The sequence below is a fragment of the Orycteropus afer genome, unplaced genomic scaffold (genome assembly GCF_000298275.1).
Source record: "Orycteropus afer afer isolate SDZICR_OR568_19922 unplaced genomic scaffold, OryAfe1.0 scaffold00074, whole genome shotgun sequence".
NCBI classification, from domain to species: domain Eukaryota; kingdom Metazoa; phylum Chordata; class Mammalia; order Tubulidentata; family Orycteropodidae; genus Orycteropus; species Orycteropus afer.
In genome coordinates, this window is record NW_006921661.1 from 11,085,724 (window position 1) to 11,105,214 (window position 19,491).

The following is a 19,491-nucleotide window of genomic DNA, read 5'->3' on the forward strand; positions in this document are numbered from 1 at the left end:
GGATGAAATTGCTCAAAAGTGTAAAGGTGATATAAGCAGAGTAAATGCCTAACCAATGTGAGGGGCCCTCTTACTCCATGCCTCCTTTTGGAAAGAGAAAGAAGTGGACTCTGGGCATGGCCCTGAACCTAGGCACAAGAAGGAAGTTTGGGGACAGTGGGCTTGAAGACATATCAAGGGTCTGTCTTCCTCTGAGTCCTAAGTTTGTAGCTATTGCTCTTGTACAAACCAAGTTTCCATCTGTCCAGGAAAGGGAAGATCTAGCTTCAGATTTGTTTCTCCGCCAAAGGGGTCTTTCAGGCATCAGCAGTGTCACCTAAGTGCTAACAGAAACTCTCTCCTGATGGAACTCGGGTCCCCAGGCACTCTGAACAGATGGGCTTCGAGAATGCAGCTGTATGAACACACAGACTAAAAGGGGGCTGGGAAATGGTGATGAGGGAGTCACAGGCTGATTTGAGATCCATTTTGGTGGGAACGGCTTTGCACTCTGCTACTAACTGAATGGTTACTTCAAATCCACCCACAGAAGCCTTGGAAGAAAAGCCTGGCAATCTACTTCAGAAAGGTCACAGCCATCAAAAACCCTATGAGCACAGTTCTGCTCTGAAACGCATGGGGTCACCTAAGTTGGAATAGACTTGACAGCAGCTGGTTTAAGGGGAACCTCACATGATTTTTAAGAGAAGTCTGGGTTTTCATTTCTCTCCATGGAAGAGAAAAAAGAACAAAGTGGGACTCAGTCTGCCATAATATACCTCTGGGACAGATTAGAAGATGGTTCAGGAGACATTTCCAAATTCAAAGACCTTAAAACTCAGGGTTAGAAGCTGGGAAGGTGGATACACAGGGGTGAGCTTTTCTCTTCTCTATGCACTGGAGGAGGTGGAATACTTGGCCAGAGGAATAGCACTAACTGGGATGGCCCTTGGAAATCCCACCAGCCCTTATTGTCTTCTGGGTAATAGCCTTTGACCAGCTCCTTGCCTGGTCAAATACAAACTCTCTTACTTACCAGGACTTACACAGGCAGAAGTTAAGACAGGCCAGGTCAGGTCTGTGTTCCCTGAATGTAGTTAAATTCATCCCTTTCCTCCCTGGGGGAGTTCCTGGGGGTTCCACCCCTGCCAGCCTCTGACTTCGTCAATTAGCAGAGTCTCAGTGGTGGCCAGGATGAGAGCACATCCCTGCAGAGCCTTGTCAGCTGGGGGAACAGAGTGAACAGAGTACGTCTTTGATACCAACATGTTAGGGAAATAGTAAGGGGCTTGTTTTGGGGAGTAGAGAGTTCCTTTAGGGAGCAGTTCTCTGGAATCCTTCTTTGTTCTTCTGTACTCCTCATTATTTCCAAGTGATGTCATTTATCTCACGGCTTAGACCACCTATTGACCCTAATGACCCACCCATCTCTACATTTAAATCTCTCCCTTGCACATTATTTCAACGTCTTTTTTGCACCCCAGACGCATCCAAAAGTTTGTTGGAAATGCCCACGTGATGTTCCACTGGAAATTCAAACCTATCAAGCTCTGCACTGTAGTTATGTTTTCACACTAAAAAAGTTATCCTCTGTGTTCCCTACGTAACAAATGATATCACTGCCCCCAAGTTGCCCAAACCACAAATGGTGAGTCCCTATTTCAGTGTGTGTGTGTGTGTGTGTGTGTGTGTGTGTATGTGAGAGAGAGAGAGAGAGAGAGATACAGAGACAGACAGAGAGAGGAGATTGTACATCAATCAGAGTTGGGAAAGTCATCCAAGATTGCTCGTTCTTTACACCTAACCCCTAATCAAGCCCTAACAAGCCTTTGTTTATATTTCTGCAGTGTGTCCCTCATTTCTAGTCCTTCCATCATTAATTGTTCAGTTCCAGGTCACATCATACTAGCCTGCTTACTGAGGCTGTCTCCTAGGCAGTGTGTTTTCTCTGTCTCACACTCTGTTGGTGAGAGTGTACCTATGTGAGCATTCTTTTTCTTAGTCTCTGCTAACTTGGTAGATGAAAAATGGTATTTCCTTGATGATATGTGCTGGTTACTATTAATGCAAGCTATTGTTTTCTTATGTTTGTATCCTGGCTCATTCCCATCTTTTGTGAATAGGCTATCGATTGTAATTTATTACAAGGATCTTGGTGTTTTGTTTGCTTAACTCCCTTCTTTGGTTCTCACTCTTTCTGTAACAAAAGTCCAACTCTCTGCACTGAAGGTCCTCTCCACTCTGGTTTTCACCTGGCTCTTCAGTGGTACTTCCCATTCATCTCTCACTTCCTATTCTGTCCCTGCCATTATACTAATACCTACCACATTCTGTTTTGGGAATCTAAAACATAACAGCATGTTGTCAGATATTTGTATACAATAAACTCTTATTTAATCTTCACAACAACCTAAGAGCTTTGGCTTTATCTTCTGTATTTGTCAATTGAAGAAACTGAGTTAGTCAAGTCCACATTGAAGTACTTAAAATGAACTCTTTGGAGCTTGTTGCTTCATATCCCAGGACTTCTCACAGGACCCTGCATAATGGACTTGAAGCTTTTGTCTGGGAAAGAAGCCAGGGAGAGAGCACAGGGGGGTATCTAAAGAGTTCCAAAGGTGTGAACGGAATCAACTGGATAAACCATAAGCCAGGCACAAGGTACAAAGTCCAGACCTGACAGCCAGGCCAGCAACAGGGGAGAGAAGAGTGAGGGTCAGGGGTCTGAGTCAATGGCACTAGGTATAGCGAGCTGAGGACAGACTTGGATTATTGACTGGGGTCATGTGATATGTAGGGAGCCCCACAATGTCCCAAATGTGGAGAAAGCTAAGGCATAATCCAGGCAAGAATTTCCAGCTAGGAGTGAGGATATTTGAGCCTGGAAATGCTGGGATATCTGCTCAGATGGGGCTATGAGTGAACACAGCATGTTGGCAATGCCATTGGGACGGAGGCAGGGTGCCTCGGACAGACATACTGAGTTTAGAGTGTGACTCAAGTCCTGAAGGGGAAGATGGAGTGGTCGGGGATCTTAGACTCAGCAGCCACACAGAGACTGAGGAAGTGTTCTGGGTCTTGCATTTTGAGGCAGTGTGGGGTGGGGTGGGGGAGAGCTGTGCTGGACCCCGAGTATTCAGGGTTGGTTAAGGCATGGTGAACCTCCCCAATATGGCTAGAGTTTGGGGTGGGGAGTGATGCAATTCTTACTCTGCCTCAGGGAGGACCTGAGGCTGCCCGGCCTGCACTCAGTGGACACAGACCAGGCGAGGCAGTGGCTACAGGGGAGGGGCTGACTGCATCAGCATCCTAGGTCCTCTACCTAGGCCCCTCTGCCACATCAGCTTTCTCTAAAGCCCCAGAACATCCTTTTCTTTTGGGTCTCCAAGGATGTGACCCTTTTATTCCTTGACTCGTTTTCTGTTTCTAGTCTGGTTATAGGTTATAGAGAGAAACAATTGACATTCTCTGAGCCTGGCTGTGGTCTGGAGACACCAGGAGACTTACCCAATGCTTCAATATGTGGGCTTTACAAGCTATTCATATCCTTCCTTCCTGGTGTCTGAGGAATGAAGGTGTGGGTTACTGGCTACTTTAGTCCATCAGTCAAGATGGAATGGAAAACTGAGAGACAGCTACATCAGAACTTCAGTTCTTTATTCAAATTAATATTTAATGATATTAAATGATCACTGATTTCTGAGATTTTCATTTCAGGAAAGGAAAGATTAAATTTATACAAAGACTTAGGAATATAACTATTAAGGTGTGATCTCATACTTCCATAATTAATGTTGTTGTTGTTATGTGCCGTCGAGTCGGGCCCGACTCCTAGTGGCCCCTCCTTGGGTTTCCGAGGTGATATCACTATGGAAGTAGACTGCCCAACTTTCCTTCCAAGGAGTGGCTGGTGGGTTTGAACCTCTAGCCTTCTGGTTAGCAGTCAAGTGCCTTAGACACTATGCTACCAGAGTGTTAGTTTTGCTTAATATAGTTTAGATTTTCTCTCAGAATTAAATACAATAGAAAAGACTCATTTCAACATATTTTTTTTCCCTCTGGATCCTATATGTCAGATATGATGGAATAAGATAGGTTATATGTAAACCTGACAATATGCTAGTCCAACCTGCTTAAACACAAAACAAAGCAAACCTCAACAATAAACCCCAAAATATTAAAAATAAAAATGTCAACCCAAAACAATAGTCCAGGTTCTCCTCCACACTTTTTGGATGAAAATCTGCAGAGATGATAGTCATTTGTCTTTATGAATAGCTTCTCTGGTGATCTGCTTGCAGCTCACCTGGCTCCAGTCCATAGACTGCCATTTGAGGACCATTGAACTAGGTGCTGATGGTGCAGTGGTTAAGCACTTGGCTGCTAACCAAAAGATTGGCAGTTCGAACCCATCATCTGCTCCATGGGAGAAAGACATGGCAGTCTGCTTCTGTAAAGATTTATGGCCTTGGTAACCCTTTGGGCAGTTCTTTTTTTTTTTTTTTTTTTTTTTATTGTGATTTGGGTGAAGATTTATGAGCAAATTCACTTTCCATCAGCAGTTCACATATACTTTGTCTCATGTCATTGACCACAGTTTACCACAATACAACAGCTCCCCTCCCACTTCCTACCCGTAGTTACCTCTTCCCTGTGTTCATCTCTCCATACACTCCTGCCCCCTGAGCTGTCTCCCTGTGCATAAGCGGCCCTTCTTTCTCCCATGATTGTTCTCTCCAAAGAGTGTATATACTTGAGGTGAATGTTCAATTCATATGCCTGTCTTTTGTTTGGCTGGAAGCCACAGGTGTGGGTTCAATTCCAGACCTGAAGGGCAGCTTGGGTCCATAGTCTCAGTGGTTCCACCAGGCTCTATTGGACCAGCAAACCTGGTCCTCACCTTTTTTTTTTTTTCTCCAAATGATTTTGAGTTTTGTTCCACATTGTTCTCCCTCTCTGTCCAGGATCTCCTACATAGATCCCCTTCCAAGTGGATGATAGTGGTAGCTGGGTACCATCTAGTTCTTCTGATCTCATAGTCATATAGGCTGCAGATCAGATGGTGTACCAGTTGCTAGTACTAATTGTTTCCATGAATTTTGGTTTTCTTCATTCTTCTTTGCTCTGGATGAGGAGAGACCCATCATTGCATCTAGATGGCAGCTTGCTAGCTTTTAATATCCCAGTTGCTACTCGCCAAAGTAGGAGGTGGAACAATGTTTTATATAGTATGTTATGCCAATTGAGCTTGATGTCCCCTGCGACTATGGTCCGAAGCCCGTATGTTCAACTACTCGGTCCCTCTGGGTAGCTGGCTGTGACCAAGCAGTGACTACAACCTTGCCCCTTGTCAGCCCTACTATACACCTGGGAATTCTGATCATTCACATAAACTTATAGGACAATTGTCTGCCAACCCTATACATGTTCTTGGATACCCTCCCCTTTGGGGAGTTCTACTTCGTCCCTGTGTCTAATAAGGTTGCTATGAGTCAGAACAGACTCGAGGGTAGTGAGCTTGGTTTTTTGGTTCTGGGGTCCGGTGCTGCTGGGCTTCTGGCAGCAGAGGCAAGTAGTTACATTCTAGTCTTCAGCAGGCATCGAGGGTGTGAGTGTGTGGCATCATCTTTTGTTCTCCTTGTGCTTCCTCCCTTGTCTTGGTTTCCTAATGCTGTCATAACAACAACAACGAAACCCAGTGGAAGGCTTTTAAAAACAGGAAGTTATTGTCTCAAAGTTAAAAAGGCTAGAAGTTTGAATTCAGGCTGCCAGTTCTAGGGGAAGGACCTTCTTTGTCTTTTTCAGTTTCTAGTAGCTGTGGGCAATCTTTGGCATTCCCGGGCTGGTAGATGCATCTCCCTCAGTTGACACATGATATCTCCCCCCTGTGTCTGTTTTCTCTTTTGTAAGAGAGCTCTGGTAGCATAGTGCCTAAGGCACTTGACTGCTAACCAGAAAGCTGGTGGTTCAAACCCACCAGTCACTCCTCAGAAGGAAGGTTGGGCAATCCTACTTCCGTAGTGATACTGCCTCAGAAACCCAAGGAGGGGTCGCTATGAGTCGGGGCCGACTCAACGGCAAATAACAACAACAACAACAACATCCCGAAGGGACTAAATTTAGAACCCTCCCTACTCTAGTATGATCTCAACATAAAAGAAAAACTCTTGTTTCCAAATAGAGTTACTTTCATATATACAGGGGTTACGATTTCAACATATCTTTTTTTGGAGACATTACTCAATTCATAATATTCATGGTATAGTTCAACTCTCTGACCTCTCTTCTCCAGGGCTCCTTGTTCACATAATCAAACAAGTTATCATCTGCTTATTCATGTATTCGACCAATATTTATTGAGGAGCTATTATGGTAGATTTTAACCCGGTGAAATGATCACTCAGCATGTGTTTCATGTGGCTCTCCAACCAGTTCTTTTCTCTGGAGAAACTTTACATAAAATAAGAGCCAATAAGATCACACTGATTTATTTAATAATTTCAGTAGGCAATTTATTGCAGATTTTACAGGTCACCACCGTCAAAAACTTTTTCTCACTTTCGCAAGGGTTGACACTTTCATTTGCAAAAACTTAATGTGAAAAATGCAGTTGAGCATTTTAGAAATTATTGGCCTTTTTTTCTTTTTGCATAATTTTTTAAAAGGTAAGTTTTTTTTTTAGGATTTCCTTACATCTAACTATAATTTTCCTTCTTTGTGATGATTTTTAAAAACTGCTTTTTAAAGAGAGACATCTAAGAAAATGACATTCCAATTATGTTTCTTGCAGTGTAATTGTGTTACTCAATAAATAGAGATAACAGATGAAAAAATAAATATTTGGATGTTAGATAGACGAGCAGAACTGAGACCCTTGTGTACTTTCCTCTCCCTATTTCAGAAAAATAAAAAAGACATGGAAGCGTACGAGAGGAAATTAGAACAGTGAATATGACATGTGTGATAAGCAAATTCCTATGTCTCCATTTTCTACCCTCCTCTCATGCTTGGAAAATCACATAGGGATAGGTAGATGGACAGTGGCTTGTCAGACACCTGTCGTCTGGAACAACCTCACCAGGTGTTGCCTGATTTCCTTGGTTCTGGCCCCATAGATGATGGGATTGATCAGACATGGGAGAAGCAGGTATAAGGCGCTAAGGAGGTTGTGCACATCCTGAGAAGCAGTACGGGCCACCCGATAGACAATAGATGAGGTCACAGTGAAAAAGTACACAGTGAAGATGACCAGCAGGTGGGAGCCACAGGTGTTCAGGGCCTTGAAACGTGCTCCAGCTGATGAAATCCGGAAGGCAGCATGGATGATGCGGGAGTAGGAGGTACCAAGGAGGAGCATGTCCAAGACTCTGTTGAAGATGCGTATAGTGAGCCCCACAGTCCTGTTCAAGGAGATGTCCCCACAAGAGAGCTTCATCAGAGCCATGTGCTCACAGGCAAAGTGATGGATCACGTCTGAGTGGCAGAACCAAACCCGGGAGGCCAGAAACACCACTGGAGCCACACTGCAAATACTCCAGGCAGCTGCCGCCCCCACCAGGCCAGCCAGCAATTGGGCTGTCACTATCTCTGGGTAGTGGAGTGGGTAGCAGATGGCCACGTAGCAATCTAGAGACATGACCAGAAGGATATTGCAGTCAAAGATAATGAAAAAGTAGATGCAGAACATCTGGACCAGGCAGTGGGTCAGGGAGATGCAGTTGAAATGGGCAGAGAAGCTGAATAGCATAGTGGGCACAACTGTGGTGGCAGTACAGATGTTGACAGCTAGGAGCAGGGCAATAAGTCATGGGTTGATGCAGACCCTGCTGGGCTGCCACTGTGTGGATAATCAGAGCATTGGCAGAGATGATCACCAGGTAGAGGCTGAGGAAAGGTAGCACCAGGAGGACACGGGACTCCTGCAGTCCTGGAAAGCCCACCAGGAAGAAGGTAGTATACGACACGTTGGAACTTATGTAGCTCCACTTTGACATCTTTCCTGGGGAAGAAGTTGGCTCCAGGGAGATAAGGGTAACAAGAAGCCTGGTGTCTGAACCTGGCCCTTGCCTGCCGCCCCAGCCCCAGCCTCACCAGGCTGGATTGGGTACTTTGACCTCCATGAGCCTTCAATATATAAACCTAGAGAGAGAATGAAATATTATCTTTCACAATTTAAGGAAGTGCATCAAAAAATAACATCATTTATAGCCCCATCTGTTCATTTTTCTTCCTTGTTTCTACAAAGTCACTTTCTTGTAGTTGTTAATTGCTGTCAAGATACTTATGACCCCATGTGTGCAGAGTAGAACAGATTTTCAAGGCTGTGCAACCTTTTGGAAACAGATTATCAAGCTTGACTTCCAAGGCATCTCTGAGTGGGTTTGAACTGCCAATCTTTTGGTTACTTTGTGTCACCTAGAGACTCATAAAGGCATATATCATTCCGTTATTCCTTCCTTCATACCTTTACTGAGCATCTATTTTGTGCCAGGCCACAAGCTACATATGTGGAATACAACAATGAGTAACATCATCCTTCCTGGAATGAATCTGTATTTTACTGAGCGGGCTAGAAATGATAAGCAACAGTCAAAATATAGTGTGTAATTGGATGTTAAAATGACTCTCTTAGTGTTTCAGCTTTACCTGAGGACTGAATAAGCCAGGAGGAAATAAAAAATCTAAAACTTTCCCACACATTGTGAAAATGAGGTTCTAGACCAACGAAAAAGGTGGTGGAAACTATTGTTGGACCCTTAGCCTAACACCCACCTGCGGAGTTTAAAAAGGTGGCAGTTGCAGAATCTGAGAATATTTTTGAAGAAAGCTTGTATTTTTCCTTCTTAACATGAGTGCTTGAAGAAATGCAACATCTTTCCCTCAGGCCAGTGACAGGAGCTTTAAGAAGCCAAAACAATGAGCTTAAAATGTGTCCTTTGCATTTTGGACAATGCTGGGGACCAGTGTTTTTGACCATGCTAGAGGTAAAAGTGAGAGGCTCTGGTGGTCCCCAAAGGAAGGCCAATGAGAGAGAATGGTGGGAGCAGCTCTTCCATCATTCGGCCCGACCATAATATGCACACCTCTGCTTCTCTTGCTTCACCCTAATCCAGGCCCTGCCTGACTCTTGACTTTATTTAAAATTTGGAATTTTGTTCATTATGGATTTTTTTTACATTGATTTTTAAAAAATATTGCATTAAAATGTTATTTATCTCGATTACCGAGTTTTTTTGGCACCCTCTTAAATTTTGCACCTGATGCAAATGCCTCACTGACGTCTTAATCTTGGCTCCATCTTCCAGGCCAGGAGGTGGCCATGGGGAGTAACCAGACTGGAGCTGTCTTGAAGGTCCTCCCCAAGAGAGTGGTCTGCTGAGATAGGGGTGTAGATCCCAACAATAATAAGCTCTGAGGGGCAAGGGTCGCTACTCCTCTGGGACTGGAATAAAAGAGAAGTTTCCAGCAGTTTCCTAGACAAGTGTATTGCTCAAGAAATGCATCCCAAAATAATGTTGTTGTTGTTGTTATGTGCCGTTGAGTCAGACCCAACTAATAGCGACTCCTCCTTGGATTCTCGAGACAGTATCACTACAGACGTAGATCGTCCAACCTTCCTTCCGAGGAATTGGTGGGTTTGAACCGTCAGCCTTCTGGTTAGCAGTCAAGTGCCTTAGGCACTATGCTACCAGAGCTCTGTCCCAAAATAATATCAGTTGTAAATAGCCACCAAACCCAGGATAGATCAGTGCCAGGTCAAGTGAGGCCATTTCTACCCCTGACCTTTTCTCCATTCTTCTGATCTTGGTGAGGTGAAAAATCATGGACTAAAAGTAGGGAGAAAAAAGAAATATACGGAAAAGAATTTGGGGCAAAGTTGTCTAGGTTTCTACTTCCCACCATGAGCATCCTGTCCGAAGGAGGTGCAAATGGGGGTGATAGTGGGCAACCTTTAATTTTAAAGCTTGGCATTTTTATCATTAGATGGGATTGGCTATTTGAATGGTCAATATGGGGATGTTTTTGAAACTAAAAGTAAACCAAGGACTTTTCAATATTATTTAGGAGCTCTGGTAGCACAGTGCCTAAAGCATTTGACTGCTAACCAGAAAGCTGGCAGTTCAAACCCACCAGCCACTCCTCAGAAGGACCATTAATAGAAACTTAACAAGATTTTACCCAAGGTGCACCACAAAGCAGGTTAAATGGAGACTAGGCAGAAAAAAATAAGCTGTTTTTATGGTACTCCCTTTGAAGTGCTGCCCTTCCAATGTAATAGTACAAGTATAAGAGGTCTACAAAATAGTTTTGTACAAAGAGGTATGAGTCTGCCTGGTAGGTTGGGAGAAGAATCAGAGAAATATATCCCAGGGAAAGTCAAGTCTGGCAAATGATTTGCTGAATTCAAGTATGTTAAAAGTTTTAGCAAACTTATAAATATAGAACTGATGTGTGAATATCTTTAGAGATCACCTTTTTCTTTTTTTCAGTGCTCACACAAAATCTGTTCAATGATCTATTCTTGATGCTTGACAGGGATCAACTTTAACAATCTTTAGTTGACACTGGCCTCTTTCCTCCCATTTTGACACTGCCTGTCTTTTCCAAAGTTTCCTCGTGCATTTGCTGGAAGGCAATCCTGAACTCGTCTTCAGATTCTTTCAGCCAGTGTAGGTGCTTGTCTAAGCTACAGATGTGAATGTGATTAGCCTTGTCAGACACGTTCTTACAATCTCTTACCATGGTAGGATGTGGGCTTTAATTCTCTCAGACATATTTGTTCTGCCTTTTCTGGAATCAAGCTATTTTCTCATGGTATAGGGGATGGAAACGAAACAAAACAAAACAAAACAGAAAAGAACCACTTCTCTGTTCCTTCTTAATATCGCTCCGTCTACCCAAGATGCACAGGCCCCTCTTTTTTTGCCCTTGCCCTCCTTGCCATTCTGGTTCAACCATTCTAATTCATCCTTTCTGGTTCACCCGGGCTGCAGAGTTGTCCCCCTCAGGCATATGCCCAATTTTCTTCCGAGGGACCTTCTGAGGCTGTCCCAGAGGTGGAAGAGAGGAGGGTATGAAGTTGGAACCCTGAACCCCAGGCGAGGAAGATAGTCATAATCTAGAGATGGAACTCTCACTGGGAAATATGGGGAGCTCCAAAGAAGGCAGGAACTGCCCAGATCTCTTGGTGATGGACAGCCACAGGGGTAGGAAGATTTGGTTGTCCGTGTTCCTCTATGGTTCCCAGATGGGATCATAGGGTCAGAGAACCAAGAAGTGTGAGCATCCAAGAACCATGGAGCAGAAAAATTTGCAAGTAGATCTGACAAGATTGGATGCAGAGAGGGAGAGAGGGAGACAGCAAGGATTCCCTCTCCCTGACCCACAGTGCCACACAAACTTTTCTAGTTTAAACTACTGTGTGAATAGAAGAGAAGGTAGCGAAGTCACAGGGGGTGATAACATTTTGATATCTCTGTGCTCATTTCTGTGGCTATATTATTCAGTCAAGAGCCCACCCTGAGCCCCCTGCCTGGCCAAGCACTAACTCGTTACTCACCAGGACTCACACAGGCTGAGAGCAGTAAGGCCAGGCCAGTGTAGGCGTGGGTTGCTTGAATGCAGTTAAATCTGCTCCACTGCTCCCTGGAGGGTCTTCCAGAGCTTCATTCCAGTTGAGATGTAGCCAGACAGCAGTGTCTCAGGGCTGGACAGAATGAGAATATGTCCCTCAGGGCCCTGTGGGATGGGCGAACAGTGCAAACGCAAACAAGAGCAGGGCCTCGATACAGACATGTTAGAGAAACACTGTTGAGGGGGCCTGTTTCAAGGGGTAATGGGTTCCTTCTCTAGGCTCTCTTCTTGACCCTTTTCTCCTTTACTCTACATCTCTGAATGACCTAACTCTCTCCATGGCTCCAGCATTTTTGGACACTGGTTACCCATATATATCTACTCAGGCCAGCTCTTGCCCCTGAATCCCAGACCTACGTATCCAATAACCTATTGGTCAGAGGAACGTGAAGCTCCTGTTGTTGTTGTTGTTGTTATTTGCCCTCAAGTTGAACCCGACTCATAGTGACCCTTTCTTGGGTTTCCAAGGCAGTATCACTACAGAAGTAGATTGCTCAACTTCTTTCTGAGGAGTGGCTGGTGGGTTTGAACCATCAGCCTTTTGGTTAGCAGTCAAATGCCTTAGGCAACCTCAAACTTAACATGCTCCAAGCTAGATTCAAGGAGCTCTGGTGGTGTAATGGTTAATGCATTTGGCTGTTAACCTAGAGGTTGTGGCTCTGTGGGAAAAACTGAGGTAGTCTGCTTCCATAAAAATTTACAGCTTTGGAAACCCCATGAGCAGTTCTACTTCCTCCTATAGGGTCACTGTGAGTCATAACCGACTTGATGGCTGTGCATTTTTTTTTTTTTTTAAGCTGAACTCATACCTTCATACAAGCATGTTTTCACCCCTTGTATTTTTTTTTTTTTTTTGAAGTAGTATTTCTTTTCTTTATTGTGGTAAGTATATGTGTAACAAAACATTTGCCAATTTAATATTACTCACATGTACAAGTTGGTGACAATGATTATAATTATCATGCTGTTCAACCGTCAACACTACCTGTTGCAAAAAATTTTCATACCCTTAATGGAAGCCCAGTGGCTGCTAAGCAATGAATACTCCTTCCTCGCACTTGCCCCTGGTAACTGATAAACTGTGATCTCTATATTGCTGTTGTTAGGTGCCACTGAGTTTGTTCTAACTCATAGCGACCCTATGTACAACAGCATGGAACATTACTTGGTCCTGCACCATTCTCAGTCATTGCTATTTGAGACCATTGTTGCAACCAGTGTCAATCCATCTCGTTCAGGGTCTTCCTCCTTTTAGCTAACCCTCTATTTTACCTAGCATGATGTCCTTCTCCAGGGACTGGTCCCTCTTGACAACATGTCCAAATTACAGGAGATGAGGTCTCACTGTCCTCATCTCTAAGGAGCATTCTGGCTGTACTTCTTCCAGATTCGTTCATTCTGCTGGCATTCCATGATGTATTCACTATTCTTCACCAACACCATAATTCAAATGCATCAATTTGATACAGATAACACCACTTTGCTTGCTGAAAGTGAAGAGGCCTTGAAGCACTTACTGATGAGGATCAAAGACTACAGCCTTCAGTATGGATTCCACCTCAACATAAAGAAAACAAAAATCCTCACAACTGGACCCATAAATAACATCATGATAAACAGAGAAAAAATTGAACTTGTCAAAGATTGTATTTCACTTGGTCTCTATACACTTGCCTATTCTCTATATTTCATTTAAGTAGGATCACATAATATTTGTTCTTTTGTGTCTGATTTCACTCAATGTTTTAAAGGTTCATCTATGTTGTAGCATGTGTCAGAAATCCATTTGTCTTCATGGCTGACTCATAGTATGCAACACATTTTATTTATCCATTCATCTGTTGATGACGGTTTCCACCTTTTATCTATTGTGAGTAGTGCCGCAATGAACAATGTTGTACAAATATCTGTCTGTGTTCCTGCTGTCAGTTCTTTCAGGTATATGTTCAGGAGGAGATTCCTGGATCATATGGTAATTTTTGAGGAACCACAAAATTTGTTCTCCACCATGACTGTATAATTTTGTCCTATTTGTTTTTCTAAGTGTTATATATGTTAGCTCTTACATGTAGTCTATAATCCATTCTGAGTTAATATTGGAGAGGTCCAGTCTAATTATTTTGCATGTGGATATCCAGTTGTCTCAACCTCATTTGTTAAAAAGACTAGTCTTTACTCAATGAATTGGTTTGGCACCCTTGTCACTCTTCCCAGCAGTTTCCTGAGGTTTCTTCTTTTAAGATGTGTTCACTTTGTTTATCTTTTGAGATATTCTGGTTCTGATATGTTTCATTACTTTTCAGAAGAAAATTATCTTCTAATATTCCAGTCCCAGTAGCATTGTATGGTTCAATGTATATGAAATATCCAGAACAGGCAAATTCTTCTCTTGAGAACTCTCGTAACAATATCAGGCTGCTTGAAGTTGTCCCCCAACTCACTGATGCTTTGCTTGTTTTTATCAGTCTTTTTCCTTTCTGTGTTTCCTTTTGGAGGATTTCTATATATTCATGCTCATTACCTTTTCTTATGCAGTGTTTAATCTGTTATTAATCTTATCTAGTGTATTCTTCATCTCAAATATATTGTGTTTTCATCTTTAGATGTTCAATTTTTTTTCAATCTTCTGTCTTTAGCTTTATCATGCTCACGTTTTTCTCTATCTTTAACATATAGAATATAGTTATAATAACTGTTTCAAAGTTTTTATTTACTATTTCTATCATCTGTATTATTTTCGAGTCTGTTTCTATTAATTGACTTTTTTCCTCACTATGAGTTTTATTTTCTTGATTTTAACCTTTGATAAACCGTTTTTATTAACTTTTAACTCTCTGTACACAATAAAGTGTTAAGAATTCTGTTCAGTCTCTCAGTCGTCTCTTCCAGATTGGTGACTACTCATGATAAAAGCAGTATCAAATGCCAGACTTACTTCTGTGGATTTCCATCTTCTCTTGTATATTGGCCTGATAGTTCTTCACTATCTCTTTTAGCTCTTTAATGGTCTTACATTTTATCTAGTCTTTTTTTTTTTTTTTTAAATTTTTCTTAACAGAATTCTCGGTCCAAATTACCTTGTCTGCCATTATTAGCTCCTGTTAAGATTTTCCCAATGTTTTTCCTTTGCCTAAAGAATAAAATTTAAGTCCCCTAAGAGTGACTTAGAAAGCACTTTATGATCTGACCCCTACCAAACTCCATCTTTATCTCCCACATTTCTCTTTCTCTCTTATCACTGCTATCACTATTGCTATCTCTCTACGTTTTTCTCAATATTTATGCTCCAGGAAGAGTGAATCAGTGATATTCTGCCAAGTATGTCCTCTCCTGCTTCTATTCCTTTGCGTGTTCTGTTTACTGTGTCACTGTGTTATTCTTCTTCACTCTTTTTGTCTGTAAATTGCTCCATTTTTGTCAAGTCCCAGATCCAGTGACTGCCTCACCGATGCTGTTTTTATGTATCTTGATTTTAGTGTACTTATCTTGTTATGTTATAATAACCTGCACATCCATCTCCTAATCTGAGTAGGAAATTACAGCATCTGGCTCAAATCCTGATACATGGTAAGTGCTCAGGAAGCATTTGTGCCGAAACAAAACAGTTGGACTTAACCAAGGCCTCAGCTCTAGCACATTGGTTGGCTAGGGAGGAACTGGGGATCATGAGGAAGGGAGACCAAGGGTTCAAACAAATAAGCTGAGTTCAGTGGAAGAGCCATGTACAACGGACAAAGTGCAGCCAACCAAACGGGGAAGGGCAATGAGGATCAGGGTGGGGACTCATTTGGTGTCTGAGGCAGTGACACTAAGGAGAGTTATCTGCAAAGAGCTAGACAAGGCAGCAGTAGTGGGTACAATGATAGGCTTTCTGACATTAACATTCCAGGAGCCTCTGCCCCACAACACGTCTTTTATCACCAATAGCTCATGTTTCCAAAGTTGCAATATATATTCTGCTCCTAGTGTTTGGTTGGCACTAGTTTTGGGGAAGTTATACTGTTTAAATCAACTTGTTGAGGAGAGAAAATTGGTATATCATGATCCCCAAATAATCAAGACCTTATTGGCTCAAGTCCCATGAGAACTTTCTCAGCACTTCACTGGTTTAGCTTTATAGGCTGTTCATATTCTCCAGCCGCCACCAGGGGCTGTTGGTCCCCATCATTTATGAAGTTTTGGCCAAACAGCTAGGTGCTCCCCAAGCATGGATAACTGTTAGGAGATTCTGCTCAGGATCATAGGTTTTTATTCAAATAACTGTTAGTAAATAATAACAAATCAATTTTATGATATTTGCATAACTGAGTAAGGAAAAAAAAGTACAATTTAAAACAAGATTTAAAGAAATATAGTTACTAAAATGTAATCCTATACCTTTATAAATTCAAGACAGATTCAGAAGAGGGTGTGGAACAAGGGATATCATTATTGATGTCAGATTGATCTTGGCTAAAAGCAAAGAATGCCAAAAAGATGTTCACCTGTGTTTTACTGAGTATGCAGGGCTTTCAGCTTGTGGATCATAACAAACTATGGATAACATTGTGAAGACTGGGAATTCCAGAACACTTAATTGTGCTCATGTGGAACCTGTGCATAGATCAAGAGGAAGCCATTTGAACAGACTAAGGGGATACTGTGTAGTGTAAAATCAGGAAAGTGTGTGTCAGGGTTGTATTCTTTCACCATACTTATTCTATCTGAATGCAGAACAAATAATCCAAGACACAGGATTATATGAAAAAGAAAGTGGTATGATTGGAGGAAGACTCATTAACTACCTATATTATGCAGATGACACAACCTTGCTTGCTGAAAGTGAAGAAGACTTGAAGCACTTACTGATGAAGATCAAAGACTACAGCCCTCAGTATGGAATACATTTCAACATAAAGAAAACAAAAATCCTCATAACCAGGCCAATAAGCATCAATGATAAATGGAGAAAAGATTAGGATTTCATCTTACTGGGATCCACAATCAACGTCCATGGAAGAAGCAGTCAAGAAATCAAATGAGTATTGCTTTGGGCACATCTGCTAGAAGAGACCTGTTTAAAGTGTTTAATAGGAAAGACGTCACTTCGAAGCCTAAGGTGCACCTGACCCAAACCATTATATCTTCAGTAGGCTCATATGCTTATGAAAGCTGGGCAATGAATAAGAAAGACCTCAGAAGAATTGATGCATTTGAATTGTGGTGCTGACGAAGAATATTGAATGTACTATGGACTACTGGAAGAACGAACACATGTCTTGGAGAAAGTACAGCTGGAATGCTCCTTAGAAGCAAGAATGACCAGACTTCATTTTTCTTATTTTGGTCATGTTGTAAAAAGGGACCAATCCATGGAGAAGGATATCATGCTTGGTAAAATAGATGGTCGGTGAAAAAGGGGAAGACCCTCAATGAGATGGATTGACACAGTGGCTGCAATGATGGGCAGCAACTCTAAGGATGGTGCCTGTGATAGTTGGAGCTGTGTGTCAACTTGGCTGGACCCCAGTTCTGTGTGGTTGTTCCCATGAAGGGATCAGATGACTGTGTTCTGAGTGGCCAGTCTGCCCAAGGGGAGTTTCCCTAGGGGTGTGGCCTGCTTCCAAGATATCCAGGGACATCCTGGGAAGAGAGACATTCTTTGAGGGATTGGAACCCTGGTGTGCGGACTACAAACTTCCGTGAGGGAGCAGCCCACAGCTCGGCCTGGAGATCTTGGATTCATCTTTTGTTGGAGTCAACAACCAGTGTACTGCCTGCCAGCCTTGAATTGCTCTGCCCCCTGTGCTTGCAGAAGCTAAGGCTGCTGCCAGCCCGAAGTTTCCTCCAGGGACTTTGAACCTGTCAGCTTTATATGTTTGTGAGCCATTTTCCTAAGATAAATTTCTCTCTCTCTCTCTCTCTAAATATGTATATACACTTTGCTGGTTTTTGTGTTTCTCTAGAGAACCCAGTCTAACACAGTGCTGGACCAGACAATGTTTTGTTCTGTTGCACATAAAGTTGCTATGTGTTGGAACCAACTTGCTGGCACCTAACAACAACATGCTTAGAACAATATTTAGGCAGGTTCTCCTCAATACCTATTGAATGAGGATCTTCAGAGACTGAGTACTTCCCTTTGTCTCTTGCTGATCTGTGTGTAGCCAACAGGCTCCAGTCAATAGACTGGTATTTGAGAACCACTGAGCCAGGCATTCCTGGGTTCTTAGCAATAGAAGCAGGTTTGTTGTTGTTATGTGCCGTCGAGTTGGACCCAACTCATAGCGACCCCTCCTTGGGTTTCTGAGGAGATATCACTACAGAAGTAGATTGCCCAACCTTCCTTCTGAGGAGTGGCTGGTGGGTTTGAACCCACCAGCCTTCTGGTTAGCAGTCAAGTGCCTTAGGTACTTTGCTACCAGAGTTCCCATAGAAGCAGGCAGCCTTGCTCTAATCTTCAGTGAGCTTGCATGCAAAACTTCATCTTCTGTGTCTTTCCCTTACTTTCCCACCACAGTGTAGTCTAACTCTCTTGAAACATTTTATTTGGGCTTCTTGTTCTGTGGCAGCCATGGGGGTAGGCACCTCAAAATTCTCTGCAAGAGAGAAGCTGTTGCAAGGAGTGTGGTAAACTGACAGCTTCCAGCTTCCAGCTTCCGTACCTTTGGGAGCCACCACAATATCTGAGCCCAGGCCATGCTCTCCAGAGGCAGCCCCAGCCAATGACTGCGCACAGCCACTTCTCACTCTTTCTGCCCAATATGAGACTCTTCTAATGGACAATCTTAGCTTTGCAGCCCCCTATTGGCCTAAGACTTTTTCAGAACTGCACCCAGTCCTCCCTTTTTCTTTCTCTGCTTCCACAGGCATCAGACCCACATTGCAGTCCAAGGCTCTCCTTGCTCATGTTTGCTCCTTCTCCCTTTAATCTTACACAGGCCTTATTGCCAATAAATCTCATGTATTTCTAACTCTGGTATTCAAGCTGACACAAGTCCATACACACAAACTCTTACATGCCTAGGCAAATTATCAACTGCTAATTGTTTACCAGGAGCTCTGGTGGCATAGTGCCTAAGGCATTTGACTGCTAACCAGAAGGCTGGTGGTTCAAACCCCCCAGCCACTCCCCGGAAGGCAGGTTGGGCAATCTACTTCCTTAGTGATACTACCTTTGAAACCCAAGGAGGGGTTTCTATGTGTCAGATCTGACTCCACATCAATGAGTTTGGTTTTGGTTGTTTGGAATTGATTTACCCAGTCAGTATTTTTAGGGCAGTTTTTAGGCACAGATTTTAAACAAACAAAAAGTACCCAATATGTATTATACTTGTTACTCCAGCCAGTCTTCTGCCTTGTTAAATTACACTTACAGTAGAAGAAAATTAGATTGCATAATTCATTTACTAAGGTCTATAAATCATTTCCATATAGATTTTATGATACAAATATAGCCAAAGACTTTCCTCAGTTTTGGAAGTGTTGAACCCTTCTCTTATGAATATCTAAAATTAAAAAAATACTTAAATAATTCACAAGTAATTTGCTTCCCCTTCCCCACCCCAATGGCAAAATTTTAAAAAGTGAGTCAATTAGGAATTTCCTCAAATTTTGACAAAATATTCTCTTCTTTTTTTTTTGTCAGAATGTTTATTTATTTTGTCATATATATTGAGATAAAATTTACATATGATGAAATTAACTTTTTTAAAATGTACATTTTGATGAGTTTTGACAAATGTGTACTGTTGTGTAACCACCACTGTAATCCAGATGTGGAACATTTCCATGAGAGAGCTCCTTTGTGACACATTTACAGAGCAAATTCACTTTCCATACAGCAGTTCACATATACTTTGTCTCATGTCATTGACCACAGTTTACCACAAGGCAACA

General features: G+C 42.4%; 1 protein-coding gene across 1 annotated transcript in view; it reads right to left on the bottom strand.

Moving 5' to 3' along the window:
* Positions 1 to 7,027: 7,027 nt before the first annotated feature.
* The window catches only part of LOC103197177 (olfactory receptor 52K1-like), a 17,991-nt gene continuing 5,527 nt past the window's right edge, over positions 7,028 to 19,491 (bottom strand). The window contains exon 2 of the mRNA XM_007941053.1: positions 7,028 to 7,602. Within this exon, the coding sequence (XP_007939244.1) occupies positions 7,028 to 7,602 (575 nt within the window). The remainder of the gene's footprint in view (positions 7,603 to 19,491) is intronic.